Source organism: Tachysurus vachellii, chromosome 14, assembly GCF_030014155.1.
Source record: "Tachysurus vachellii isolate PV-2020 chromosome 14, HZAU_Pvac_v1, whole genome shotgun sequence".
NCBI classification, from domain to species: Eukaryota; Metazoa; Chordata; class Actinopteri; order Siluriformes; family Bagridae; genus Tachysurus; species Tachysurus vachellii.
The window spans coordinates 12,458,074-12,472,799 of NC_083473.1; the positions used below are offsets into that span (position 1 = coordinate 12,458,074).

Sequence of the window (14,726 nt, forward strand, 5' to 3'; positions counted from 1 at the left end):
ATTCAGAACCCAGTTGACTGCTTAGCCCTTTCCAATCGCTCCTTTATAATTACAAGATGAACTGATTTAAAGATCAGTCTGCTTAAGCCCAGCCAGAGTCCAAATCAGTGTCAGGCCCGCTATTGTCCTTGTGGCATAGGTGTGACACATGCGCTATTGAAAAGGCCATAACTGCACTGGCATTTCATATAATGGACTTTTTATTCAAAGGACAGGGAAATAATAAGCAGATCTATGCCAGAGATGGTCTACCGTTTGTTTCGCAAGTCGACAGTGACCATTGAACAATCAAGCTTTGCCTTGACGGACATCGCTTCTGCTCTTTTCACCAGCAGACACACAGGGTCATTTTTTGTGGTCTGCTAAACAACCCACAAAGCCTTCATGCAAAAAAGAGATAAGAAAACTGGTGGATGTGAGTGTGATAATTTTTGTACATGTGATCATTAATAGTGAAAATAGCTGTCTTTGTGAATCTTTCTTTTTTTTAAGCAAATCTCACTTATCTTTGCAACAGATGTGTAAGCTAAGACCGATGTACCAAAAAAATCTCCTGATGGAGAAATACAAAGCTGATGATTAAACACAACACAAATCCAATGAGGGATCGTTGCAGTTTGCTGCATCTCTAGGCTTCAGCAAGCTTGAGACACGCTGGGGGGAAACAGCAATTTAATTACACAGAATTAAAGTGCATTGTTATTTTGATTAAAGACGCCCAGCTCCGTTTCCCCTAGATCTGGCATACACTTTTCATTTTGTACAGTTTACTCAGAGTGCATAAGACCCATCTGGAGATCATTTCCCTTCTTTACACACATGCTTCTTAATGTCTGTTTATTCCAGGGAAGACAAACAAAGCCATTAGGAAGGCTTTCTTTGCAATAAAGACATGTCTTTTCTTCTCCTTTGCTGCTGGCACATGGGTAATCTATAGTATTTATAATGAATTGTGCTTTATAAGAAGGGCAATGTCTCTGGGAAATGTAACTGGTAAAAAACAGGGAGTATGTAATATGTAAACCAAGGGATAAGATTTACAGTATATGATGATAAGTCAGCTGGACTGAGCCGCCACTGGATTGTAATAATCAGCAATGACCAAAACAATTTTGCAGTTGTAGGGAAAGTTTTGACACCATCAGTCTTATGTGGAAAAAGGAAAAAAGCCATTGGTAGCACAGTGGTCTGAGTTTCTTCTTGTGGCTAGCATTACTGATTGCGACAGTGACAGGTGGTTATTGGTTATTGAATGGAAGAGCTAAAGAAGAAATACCACCATCAGTACCTTTGGGAATCCACAAAAGTCAGTCTAATTACAATTTTAGAGAGAGATAGAAAAAAACTTGACAGCTTGGCCCAATCAAAAGACATTGTTCTCAATGCAATTATTTCTACTTGGAATCTCGATCAAAAGTAAGATTATTTGCACTAGCTATCTCATCTACTGCAGTACACCCATATTTTATGCATTACCATTTGAACTACATACTTACTATGACACAATCACATTGAGCCTATTTACACTTGAACATACACTATATAGTCCAAAGGTTGTCGACGCCTGACCTTCACACCTGTGTGTGCTTTATGAACACCCTATTCCAGATTAACTCTCCTTTGCTGTTACAATAACCTTCACTCTTCTCAGAAGGCTTTCCACTGGGAAAGCTTTAGTTTTTGGCACATGGCTGTTGGGATTTCTGCTCATTCAGCCACAAGAGCACTAATGACTGGTGAGGAGAGCTGGGGAAGATTTGGCATTCAAGTACAATCCAAAGGTGTTCAGGGGTTGAGGTTAGTGTTCTGTTCAAGCACTTCCAAGTTCTTCCATATCAAACTTGGCAAGCCATGTCTTTATGGAACCTGATTTGTGCACGGGGCATTGCCTTTCTGGAACAGCTTTTTGTAGTGAAGGGAAATGTATATGTATATGTATTGGAATCTATGTATGTATGAACAATTTGCAGGTATTTTAAATTATAATAGAAACAAAAAGTATTTAGCACTAATGAATGCTAACACTGACTAGCAGGTCCAGTTTTACATTGCTCATATTTCATAAATCTTATGGATTAATATTATAATATTGTAAAACTAACTACATTATTCAGCTACAGTAAATAAAGTAAAGTAAATATACAATTTTTAATTGAAGATGATACATTTAAAATCCATTCATTCATTCATTTTCTACCGCTTATCCGAAGTACCTCGGGTCACGGGGAGCCTGTCAGGCGTCATCGGGCATCAATGCAGGATACACCCTTAACGGAGTGCCAACCCATCACAGGGCACACACACACTCTCATTCACTCACACAATCACACACTACGGACAATTTTTCCAGAGATGCCAATCAACCTACCATGCATGTCTTTGGACCGGGGGAGGAAACCGGAGTACCCGGAGGAAACCCCCGAGGCACGGGGAGAACATGAAAACTCCACACACACAAGGTGGAGGTGGGAATCGAACCCCCAACCCTGGAGGTGTGAGGGGAACGTGCTAACCACTAAGCCACCGTGCCCCCCATACATTTAAAATTATAAATGTAAACCCAAACCCAAATAAACCCAAATTTTCCTGAATAAAAATAAAAAGTAAAGATAAATAAAAATGACTTTGTTGTCATTGTATTTCATTTAGTTTAGCTAATCCATATTTCTTTTCCCCTGGACCCTACGATCATGACTCTAGGGTCACATTCATTCATTCATCTTCTACCGCTTATCCGAACTACCTCGGGTCACGGGGAGCCTGTGCCCATCTCAGGCGTCATCGGGCATCAAGGCAGGACTCACCCTGGACGGAGTGCCAACCCATCGCAGGGCACACACACACTCATTCACTCACGCAATCACACACTAGGGACAATTTTCCAGAGATGCCAATCAACCTACCATGCATGTCTTTGGACCGGGGGAGGAAACCGGAGTACCCGGAGGAAACCCCCGAGGCACGGGGAGAACATGCAAACTCCACACACACAAGGTGGAGGCGGGAATCGAACCCCGACCCTGGAGGTGTGAGGCGAACGTGCTAACCACTAAGCCACCGTGCCTCTAGGGTCACATATTTTATGTATTTTATATTTTATACTTTATGTATTTTAAAATATTTTATATTTTTTTTATATCTTTCTGAACAATGTTTCACATGTTTAGGGAAAAAAAGGTAAAAATTAAGAGAGTGCTGATTGGATAATTGAATCCTAGCTCAGGTTACTGTCTGTGTGGAGTTTGTCATGTTCTCCTGTGCATGAGTTTCCTCTGGATTCTCTGGTTTCCTTCCATCTCATGTGAATGAGTGCGTTAATGTGTGCATGGTGCCATGTGTCCCACCCAGAGTGTATTAATGCCTCGTGCCCAGGATCCTTACAAAATTAATTGAATGCCTGCTGTAAGGGTAAAAAATACAGAGAAGAGAGGAGATACTGACCTTAGGGCAGAGAAGAAGCATAAGCAATAGAGCTAAGAGTAACATCATGTGTCTGTTTTATGACATTTTCCATCTCTCATCAGTCAGCAAAACTGTCCTGCAAGACTGAAAAAGAAACAGTGAAAGAGACAGAGAGAGGATTAAAACATGCAGATTGGAGGAGAGGACATGAAGTTTCTTTCAGTGTGTCAAAGCCCTAGGGATGGATTCATGGTTCTATGCCTTGAATTTTTTTAATATATTTTGTAAATATTGCAAATGCCTGTAGATGCAGGTGCTCTTTTTAGATTTGCTAAAAAGGAGAAATGATGTGCAAGATGATAAAAAAAATCAAATTTACTTTTACTTATTTGTTGTGTATTTGTGATCTTTGGCAAACCTATAATGAAAATCATCAAAATAAACACTAAAATGAAAATGGATGAAAATTACAATTCAGGATAAACAGGAAAATGCAGAAGGGAAACAGCTTTGAATTGTAAATCTGAGTTTTAATTAATCAAGCTAATCAGGTCAGGAAGGACGCTTTTGTATTCACACCAATCATTCTGGAGACATTCATAGGAAGAGGTGCAGAGAGGTGGCGAGAGAGAGAGAGAGAGAGAGAGAGAGAGAGAAACTCATACAGACAGACTGAGTGGGTAATGAATCGCCTGCATCCTGATAATGGCATTAATGATTATTAGGCAGAGCCAAAGGGAGGGTGATGTGAGGTAAAGGAAAGTGGGAGTGAGAAAGATAGATGATCAACCTAAAAGTGGATAGGACAGAGAAAGAGGCATTCCTGCAGCTACCTTTGACAAATGGCATGGCACTGGGGGCCTCAGTTTTGAATGTAATTTACAAAATAAACTTTGAGTAAAGTGGAAGACCAAGGAGAGAAAAAAGAGTGGGAGAAAGACAGAAAGAGAGAGAGAGAGAGAGAGAGAGAGAGAGAGAGAGAGAGAGAGAGAGAGAGAGAGAGATGCAAAGAATAATGAACGTGTTTAACCTGCAGGAGTCTGCCATTCTTTTTCCCAGTAGTACAATTATTCATATTTTAAAGTGATGAAAGCTTCATCGATATGCTGTAGCATCATGGGAGATGTGTGATCCTGTCCCAGACCTGCTGATAGGATAAAAGGTACATATGTAAAAACATGACAGACTAGAGGCTATGAGAATAATTATCTAAGATACAGAAAAAAGACAGGAGGCATGTTGAAATTTAAAAAAAATCCAAAACTATTATTTAAGGGGTTTATGCATAGTCAGTTCAAGTTCTAGTATTTAAACCCCTTCTAATAGTAAATCACTCTGTTGTAGGGTACTTGATATAGGAGATTGTTATAGAATCCTTGATATATGGGTCCCTCAATGGGCCAATAACAAACATTAAGAGTATAAAATTTTACCTTTTTTTTTAATAAAATAGTTGTCATCTATTATCCAGTTCCTACAACACGGTCCTCTATCCTGATTGGTGAAAGATTTTCATAAATCTTCTGTAATTGCAGCTCAGACAGTTATTTTGACAGTTGTATTAATATACTTGGTCTAATATGTTATCAGTTCTATTGTAAGAAATTATAACGCCGTATCTGATACACCACATAAACAAATAATGGATATACTTAGTTTATATTGCAAAGTTTTCTGTCAGGAGGTATTTTAAAATTTTTAAAGGTGAGTCTCATGTCAGTACTTTGTAACAGTCAGAAATAAGGCTTTTCCTTGTTGCTTGTTGACAAGCTGAATGTTTTGTCTTGTTAACTTATGATGTGTCAGTCTTTAATTCATTAATACATTTTATTCATTTCCAAAATTGTTGTGGTAGAAGATGAATAATACATTACATGTACAAGGACATGCTGTTATTAGAAAATTGTTTTTTTTTTTGAAGGTTTTTGCCCTGTATTAACATGTAAACAGTGCAATATGTATTTGTTCTGCACATAAACTGTCACAGCACCTCCCTTGTGGTTTATACCTTACTGATTATGCAAGTAAGAAAAAGTTTACATCTGATACGTCGGATTTCTTTTCCTAACATCACTATATTCTTCAAAACAACACTGAATCTCTTGATAAATCCCATACCAAGTGGGATCTAGCTTATCTCTTAAGACTACCATGTTGATTTACTCAAGATCCCTTTTCATGGTTCATAATTTCTAGAACATTTACTGCTCTCATTGCACAACTTGGGGAAACTTAAATATAATTTTGCTCCCAGTAGGTATCAGCTATCATTGCTCATGTTTTCTTTTTTGCTTATCTATGTCATGGCTGAATCCATTACAAGAAAAAGAAAAAACACAAACCTGGCCTCAGATCAGCAAAAGAGAGCAGTGTTGAGGAGCTCCACTATCTTTCAACAGGTGTGCTGTTCAGTTGGTGATAACCGTAACAAAGCCACCTAAACAACGGCCCTCCCCACCCTTCCCTCCCATCTACATAGAAATTCAACCACCACACAATAACACTCCATGCTGTGCCAGGTGGCTGTCAACACCAGACATTTTTCCTTTAAATCAAACTGCCACTGTGTTTATTGATAACAAGTCAATTAGTGGATGGGAATGAGATGAACAAGTCTCTAGGGGTCACTGCCAGTTTGTTACAGACATCTGTAGCTTCATCCTGATCAGCTCAGCATGAAGACTGTCACTTCATTTGAATTGAACATGAATTGTATCTGTTAATCTGTGTGAACATGGTAATCTATAACACCTACAATTTCAAACAAGCACATGCGGGGTTGTCATTCTAGTCTTTTTTTTTAGATCAATACCTTTTAAATTGGAGTTAAATTGGGGGTAAGTACCGTGTGCTGCTGAATTCTCTAGAGTTTTAAACACTGATATGAGGCCTTGTGATTAAAATTGATTTTCCTCTATATATGTTTTTATAATAATGGTTTAATTTAACTTGATCAGATGGATGGCACCCTTATAATTAATTAAATAAATGACTAATATAGAAAAGATAACATGTATGTTAGAGACATTGTTTTTTAAAAAACAATACACAAAAACAATTTGTGTATGCCAATTTTGTTCTAAATAATTTTTTTCTGCTAGGATTTGAGAACAATTCTGCTATTTTTAATGTTATGTCTTTTCTTTCTATTACTCTAATAGGGTTTGTGTCACATTTGCATTGGATTAAGCATCCTTCTTGCACTACAAATATCTCTGAGTCATCTTTTAGATGTCTGACTAGTCATTAATCGTGGCTCCTCATGCACAATAGTAGTCATGTGTGGCAGAGGCTGACACTAAAGAAACAAACTGTAGCCACCAACTGTGCATTTAATAAGAGGACTGACAGATCTAGTGCGGCAGAGCACGGTCCTGCAGAGAACAGACCAGATTAATCTGCAGCTTGAATTCAAACAAGGTTGATTCTTACGTAAATACGCTGTCGATCTACAGAGAAGAACTATCAAGCCATTCTCATTAGCGCTCATCCCGGCCTGTCACAACACAGACTATACCACAAGGGGCTGAAACAGAGCTTCTCATGAATGAAATTTTAGTTCGAGGAGCCCTTAGCAAAGCCAGAACTGCATCAGCTCAGTGAGTGCTGGAAGAAACTCAAATAATCTGTCAGATGGAAAAAAATTGTGCAGGTCATTAGAGTGGTGACAGTCTTTTGGGACATAACCCATCCTTTGTGAACAGGCCTAGAAACCTGACTGCAGTATGTAGGCCAACACTGTGTGAACATAACGGTTGTAACTCCAGTAGCTCTTTCTAGATCTAGCAGATCTGCTTTTGTTCTGGTCCAGATCTGAAAAATGGCTTGAATTGGGATGGAGTAGCATTGCATGAAAGTGTTACTCTCGGCACTATGTCTTATACAGCAAGGGTTCTCAAAGGTATGAAGCTAGGAACCACTTGAACAAAAAAAATAAAATAAATCTAAACTGAACTAAACTAAAATAATAAGATAGAACATGCAGGTTGTAATTTTCCCCATTCCAGAATGTAAAATGTAATGGATCACTGGGAATTTTCTGTGGGAAATCCATGGAGTTCCAAGACTCTAGACCATGGGTATGCAACATACTGTATTTGTTTGCTTGTTTGCTCTTTTCTTTCATTTCTTACTTCATTAATTCACTCATTCATTCATCTGTAGTGCTTTATTCTAGCTAGGGTTTGTGGTATATCAAAAATCACCATGCATACACACTTCATATAGACATTGACATCTAAGGCAATTTCATTTAGCCAGTTCAACTACTGCCATGGTTTTGTGTGGTGTAAGGAAACTAAGGAAACTAAAGAACCTGAAGGAAAACCCATAAAACTCCATATAGACATTAACCTGAGCTCTGGACTGAACACAAGTGAACTTTGAGCTGGCACTGACATTAACTGACTTTCTATCTATGTTGACAACAAATGTGAATGTATATAAGTATAGGAGCATATAAGCGTGTGTGTTGTTTGTAAGTGTGTGGTTAGCCCTCTCACTCCTCCCCATTTACCCCATATAATTCAGGTGGCATGTGGTGTCAGTTATGGACTCCCCGCTGTGGTATAAATAGGAGTCTCTCCCTCCTATGGAGAGACACAATCCTCAGTAGGAACGCTGAGATCCAAATACACACAGTGAGAGAAGAGACACTCAAATATCCAAACACACACACACATACACACACACACACACACATCTCTGCATCTGTGCTTCCATGCAGAAAAGACCCCAAGGGACCCAACGCCAGCTGAGACTCAAAAACAAGGTAGGAGAACCCAGCTGACTGGCAGAGTGAGTCTGCCCAGCTGTTTGTGTATCTGCCTGTTTGTGTGAGCCAGTGTGTGTTAGCATGAGCTTTAAAGGATGCTGACAGTTAAAGGGACAAAATCTTTTTAGAAGTGACAGAGATAATGCCAATATGTGGCCACTGCAGGACTGCTATGGTAAGCTCTTGTTGATTTATTGATAGAGAATTTGATTGATGGCTTTATAGTATGAGATAAAAGCTTCATGTCAAACTTGATTTGGAAGACTGCCAGCTTTGACACTCACTGGGTTTCCTGTGGTTTAATGTGACTGAGGTCCTTGATTGTATTTATTATGCTGTATTTGTTCAATATTTACAATTCCAGTCACTGTTCCTTGACTTTTCATCTATAACACTAGGAGTTAAAACTTTTCATGTACTCTCTTCTCTCTTCAATCAATAATCAAGTATCATAGTTTCATTATTCTCCTGTTTGCTCCTTTTAAAATGCCAGTGTAGTGCCCTTAAGGCCCTGACTTCAGTTCCACTTAAGAAAATGTCTAATATGAGAGATTGGTGGATGTTAAAGCATAAAGGTGCCCATTTAGCAAACTTGCCATATACAATAAAAAAAGAAATGCTAAAAAAAAACAGAACCACTTATTCTTACAGCAAAAGCTTAAAAAAGAGATTAAATGAAGTTTTCAGCAGCCGATCGATTCCTGAATGCTTGTCTCATGAATTTTGCAGAGAAGCTAAATGCCACTTATGGAATAATGCAGCACTGTGGGTTAGAGCTTAAGACTTCATTGTGTGCTGAGATTTTAGGACACTCAGGACAAAACATTCTCAAAAATAAAGTTAATATGCTTGATTTTGTCACAGAACTTAAATCTGTTTAAACCATTTGGGTGGGCTATGGGTGTAAAGAATTTCAATAAGTTGCAAAAATAAAAAATCCACAGCTTTTTTTGTCCAAACTGCACATTAACATCAAGTCCTATTTCACCTCCTGCGTCTGCTCCTTCACAGAACCTGAGACTGTGTTAATAACATGGAGACAGAGCTGTATGTTCCGCCAGATTCACCAAGAGCATCCATGCCAGATGAGTTGTGTCATCCTTATTCCAACTTCTCAAATTGGAAGTTTAAACTCTTTCGAGTTCGTTCTTTGGAGAAAGCCCCTCTGCCTGGTGAACCTCCTGTGGAAAAGGAGGTTGAGCAGAAGGTGTGTGAACCAGGGGATGGCCTGAGTGTTCCTGGCAGCATTATGAAGCTCTGTCTAGGGGGCAAAAATAAGGAGAATGTGGAGGGTGCTGGCAGACAAGTGGATCTCAAGCTTCAGGAAATTGACACACACATGAACCATCTCAGGTAAATAAAATGTCACAGTTAGATCTTTATTTTATTTTTTTTTATATTATTTATGATTATTTAACATTTCTATGATTTTAAAATTTGAGCATTGTAAAATTTTGACTCTCAATAAAGTTTAAGCAACACATTCAGTGGCATCTAATATTAGTATATATTCACATATTGTTAGAACAGTCAAAAAAAACCCCTAAAGAATTCATGCCTCAATTAATAGTGTACATTTCTATTCAGGTCTTTATGTCGCTTATGTGGCATACTACTAAGAAAAGCAAAAGGTCCAGAGCATGAAGTTCAGGGAGACCTGGGTGAGTCCAGTAGACATGCCTTGCGCAGGATGGGCTGCAAGGCTTCTAGATGGCCAGATGTCATAGAAAAGGTGTTTAAAGTAGATGTGAGTGGAGACATGGAATCCATCCACCCTCCCATGTTCTGTCATCGCTGCTGGACTGTAGCTATGAGAGGAGGGGGAATATGTAGCTTCTCTAGAACAAGGGTCCCTATATGGAAGCCCCACAACTCACACTGTCTGCACTGCTACCCCAAGAGACACATACTTCAGCGAAGAGGAAGGAAAAGAAAAAAGCCACTACACAGCCTTTCCAAAAGAGCAAAGAGAGAGACATCTACAGGGTGCAAGAAAGTGTGGAGACAGACCACAGACAACCCACCAATAATGGGCATGAGATCATGGGTGAAGTCAGCTGCACAGAGAAGCCTTTGGGTAAAGAATATAACTCATTGCCAGAAAGACCACCTAACCTCCAACCTACTTCCAGGTGATTTCCCGAAAGACTTTGTGAGTGCTATTGTGTGCCAAGTGTGTGACCACCTATTGTCTGACCCAGTCCAGTCTCCATGCCGACATCTCTTCTGCCGCACCTGCATCCAAAAATACAGCCATGTCTTAGGTTCCCAGTGTCCAGCCTGTGGCTTCCTATTTAACCCATGTGACCTAAATAGCCCTCACAAAGCCTTTCTGTCTATTCTCCACTCTCTACCTCTGCTTTGTCCAAGAGAAGGTTGTGAGGAATTGGTCAGATTGGAGTCCTTTGCAGACCACTGTCTAAATCACTGTTTTGAGAGAGACAGCAGGAAGGAACATCAAGAACAGCAGAACCTGGGTGGCTATTTGCCTGTAAACAAAGGTGGCCGTCCTCGCCAGCATCTGCTCTCGTTGACACGCAGGGCACAGAAACACAGGCTGAGAGAGCTGAAGAATCATGTGAAGGTGTTTGCTGATAAGGAGGAGGGTGGAGATGTGAAGTCTGTGTGTTTGACATTGTTCCTCCTGGCACTGAGGGCAGGAAATGAACACAAACAGGCTGATGAGCTGGAGGCCATGATGCAAGGTAAAGCCAAGAGGCACAGCGGTGCTAATGTCATTTTTTTAAATAATTAATTGTCAATGTTTAATTGTCAATAAGACTAATGGTACAACTATTCTTCGTATAAAGCATTTGTTATCTGGAATCTGTTGAAATTAAGTAGTGAGAAAAGTGAAAGAAATTTAATACACTTTGAAAATTATGTATGAGCTAAACAAAGGGGAAAATATTACTCCATTATAAGATGAGATGAAAGATTAGTATTAGCTATGCTTATATTTTACAACACTTTTGTATATGACTAATGAGGTCATGAAACAACCCCAGAATACTTCTGACATGTGATTGTCTGTCACTGACCATCTTAAATTTGTATGAGATTATTACCTCCATGCTCCTACAGTACCTGTCCTTCAATTACACAGCTTTTTTGAAAAGCCTGTTAAAATTTAAAAAAAAAATCAGCATATCTGGTATCTATAAATAACACAGGGCATGCTATTCTGTTACCTGAAGGCCCAGCTGGTTTCTGTTTTCAGAACTAGCCAATAGGTCTTTTTTGTCCATCTCCTCAAATGACCACTTACTGTATCATGATAAATATCACATATGCTATGGGGCTAAGCACTCTATGCTTTGCTTAAAGTGTGCCAGCGCATTCTTTCCCCCTACACTCCATTTACTTCTCTATAAACTCATTATTTGTACCTGTGTGGGGTTCACAATGACATTTTCTCTTTGTCTACTCTTCCAGGCAGGGGTCTCGGCCTGCACCCAGCTGTGTGTTTGGCCATACGGGTCAATACCTTCCTTAGCTGTAGTCAGTACCACAAGATGTACCGCACCGTCAAAGCTATTAGTGGACGGCAGATCTTCCAGCCCTTACACACTCTTCGCAATGCTGAAAAGGAGCTTCTTCCTGGCTTCCATCAATTTGAGTGGCAACCAGCTCTCAAAAATGTTGCCATATCTTGCAATATAGGGATCATTGATGGACTTTCTGGGTGGACAGCCTCTGTAGATGATGTTCCTCCAGATACTATTACTAGAAGATTTCGCTATGATGTAGCACTAGTGTCAGCTTTAAAGGACTTGGAGGAAGACATTATGGATGGACTTAGAGAAAGAGGGTTGGATGACAGCAAATGCACCTCAGGTTTTACTGTGGTGATTAAGGAGTCATGTGATGGCATGGGAGATGTCAGTGAGAAGCATGGTGGAGGACCTGCGGTCCCTGAGAAGGCAGTGAGATTTTCTTTTACGGTGATGTCCATCACTATTCAAGCTGAAGGTGAAGAGGAAGCTGTCACCATCTTCCAGGAGCAAAAGCCTAACTCTGAGCTTTCTTGCAGGCCTCTGTGCCTCATGTTTGTGGATGAGTCTGATCACGAGATGCTGACGGCCATCTTGGGACCCGTAGTGGCAGAGCGTAAAGCTATGAAAGAGAGTCGACTTATTCTTTTTATAGGTGGGATTCAACGTTCCTTTCGCTTTTATTTTAGGAGTACAGGTTATGATGAAAAAATGGTGAGAGACATGGAAGGTTTGGAGGCTTCAGGCTCCACTTACATCTGCACCCTGTGTGACTCCACACGAGCTGAAGCCTCTCAGAACATGGTGCTTCACTCCATTACTAGAAGCCATGATGAAAATCTTGAGCGCTATGAGATATGGAGGACTAACCCATTTTCTGAGTCTGCAGATGAACTGCGGGATCGAGTCAAAGGGGTCTCAGCCAAACCTTTCATGGAGACGCAACCCACATTAGATGCTTTGCACTGTGACATTGGCAATGCTACTGAATTTTACAAGATCTTCCAGGATGAGATTGGCGAAGTGTTTTTGAAAAGCAACCCAACTCGAGAAGAGCGCAGACGATGGAGGTCAGCCCTTGACAAGCAGCTTCGACAGAAGATGAAATTAAAACCAGTGATGAGAATGAATGGGAACTACGCCCGTCGACTTATGACCCGTGAGGCTGTCGAAGCAGTATGTGAGCTGGTTCCTTCAGAGGATCGCCGTGAGGCTCTGAAAGAACTAATGGAGCTCTACATCCAGATGAAACCTGTGTGGCGTTCTACTTGTCCAGCTCGAGATTGTCCTGATCAGCTTTGCCGCTATAGCTTCAACTCTCAACGTTTTGCAGAGCTCCTCTCCACCATATTCAAATATCGCTATGATGGCAAGATTACCAATTACCTCCACAAGACTTTAGCCCATGTACCTGAAATTGTTGAGCGTGATGGCTCTATTGGTGCCTGGGCCAGTGAAGGAAATGAATCTGGGAACAAGCTTTTCCGGCGCTTCCGTAAGATGAATGCTAGGCAGTCTAAGTCATTTGAATTAGAAGACATATTAAAACACCACTGGTTGTACACATCAAAGTATCTGCAGAAGTTCATGGAAGCCCATAAGAACTCAGCAAAAGCACTGCAAGCCACCATCAACCCAGAAGAATGTCAAGAGTGCCCAGATGACTTTGATCTATCTCTTGAAATAACAGACTTTTAAAAAAATCTGAGTTTACTTTGAATTTACTTGAATATACCTGGACATTTAATTGCTTTACTTTTCATAATCACACCCTTGATAAGACAGATTTTGATTTGACAAATAAATTTTTTTGTAGTTTCTTTCTTTTTTCAGAATTTAGATTTTTGCTTAGATATACTGTATATAAACTCCATATTGAACTAGTTTTATTTTTAACCTTTTTATGTTTTATATATCTGTCTGCAGCCATAACTTTATGACATAGATAAGATTGGGGAGAATGGCTATACTTTTTTGTTTCAGGTTTTGCAGAAAACCCTTCCTTTCTATCCTTGGCTGCTGGTGAAATATGGGCAGATTTATTGTATTCCCAGGTTATGACACGTTCCTGAATTTATAGAGAAGGATTATTTATGGAATCAAATGAAAGCACTGAAAGCCACAAAAGGGGAATTGCTTTAAAAGAGACCATTTTTATGATCTCTTTATTAATTTATCACAGGTGAGGGCAGAGACAAAATGGAATTAGAGAAACTAAAAACTGCTTCAGATTCAGAAGAAATAGTAAAAGAAAAGACTGCCATCATACACCAGAGCATTCTTGGGGAACTAGCAGCAGGGCATAGCATAGTTTTGCACATTCTGAGAGAAATGCTATTATCTCATCATCATTTTTACATTTCAAGACTTTGCACAAGACTAAACATTTTATATTTGTTTTAGTAATTTTGCACCGGACCATACACCTCATTATTATTTTATTTTTAATGTTACCTAGTCAGTCTACTCATGATGCTACAGTATTTGACAGTTCTATTGTTTTATTAACATTTTGATTAATGTTTTTCAGAATAACTGTCTATGTAGGATGGACAATGATTTAATAGATTGTTTAATTAATTTACTTTATGTACTTGATATATTGGTTATATTTGTTTACTCTGAAGTTTTTTAAAAGTATTTTGTTGATTTAAAAGATTTCTTGATTGATACACTGATTACATGTGTGTATTGGTATGTGTAGTATGTATTGGTAAATTTGATTGATTGATTGATACTTTTATACCGAGCACATTATAACTGTTTTAATTGTTGATGTCAATAGAAACTAAAAGCAAATAGCTTTTACAATGTACCTGTTTTTTTTTTGTTTATTTGATGTGATGTTATGCTATTGGCATTTTACATTATTTTAATGTGATGATGTAGGGTACCACAGGGCTGAGGGCCCCAAGAATCCTTCTACCTCCACAAATAGAACTTGTCTATAGTTTTTGTGTTACATTTGTACATTTGTGTATTTGTACCAATATTCTTTATTCAAATAATGTTTAAATAAACAGTGAAGCAAATGAAGAAAATGGCATAGTGGCAAA

At 39.2% G+C, this 14,726-nt stretch overlaps 1 protein-coding gene across 1 annotated transcript; it reads left to right on the forward strand.

Annotated features, from left to right (window-relative positions):
• Positions 1-1,784: 1,784 nt before the first annotated feature.
• On the forward strand, positions 1,785-14,685 carry rag1 (recombination activating 1). Its single transcript, XM_060886844.1, has 5 exons — positions 1,785-1,797; positions 7,933-8,173; positions 9,188-9,529; positions 9,764-10,881; positions 11,612-14,685. The coding sequence occupies exons 3-5, from the start codon at positions 9,210-9,212 to the stop codon at positions 13,366-13,368; spliced, it is 3,195 nt and encodes a 1,064-aa protein (XP_060742827.1). The 5' UTR covers positions 1,785-1,797; positions 7,933-8,173; positions 9,188-9,209; the 3' UTR covers positions 13,369-14,685.
• The last annotated feature ends 41 nt before the right edge of the window (positions 14,686-14,726 follow it).

Bases quoted from the DNA above. Each gene is read 5' to 3' on its own strand.
- rag1 (XM_060886844.1), top strand. From the start codon at position 9,210: ATGGAGACAGAGCTGTATGTTCCGCCAGATTCACCAAGAGCATCCATG. The intron at 9,530-9,763 runs GTAAATAAAATG...ATTTCTATTCAG, and splicing joins ACACACATGAACCATCTCAG to GTCTTTATGTCGCTTATGTG. The intron at 10,882-11,611 runs GTAAAGCCAAGA...CTACTCTTCCAG, and splicing joins GCTGGAGGCCATGATGCAAG to GCAGGGGTCTCGGCCTGCAC.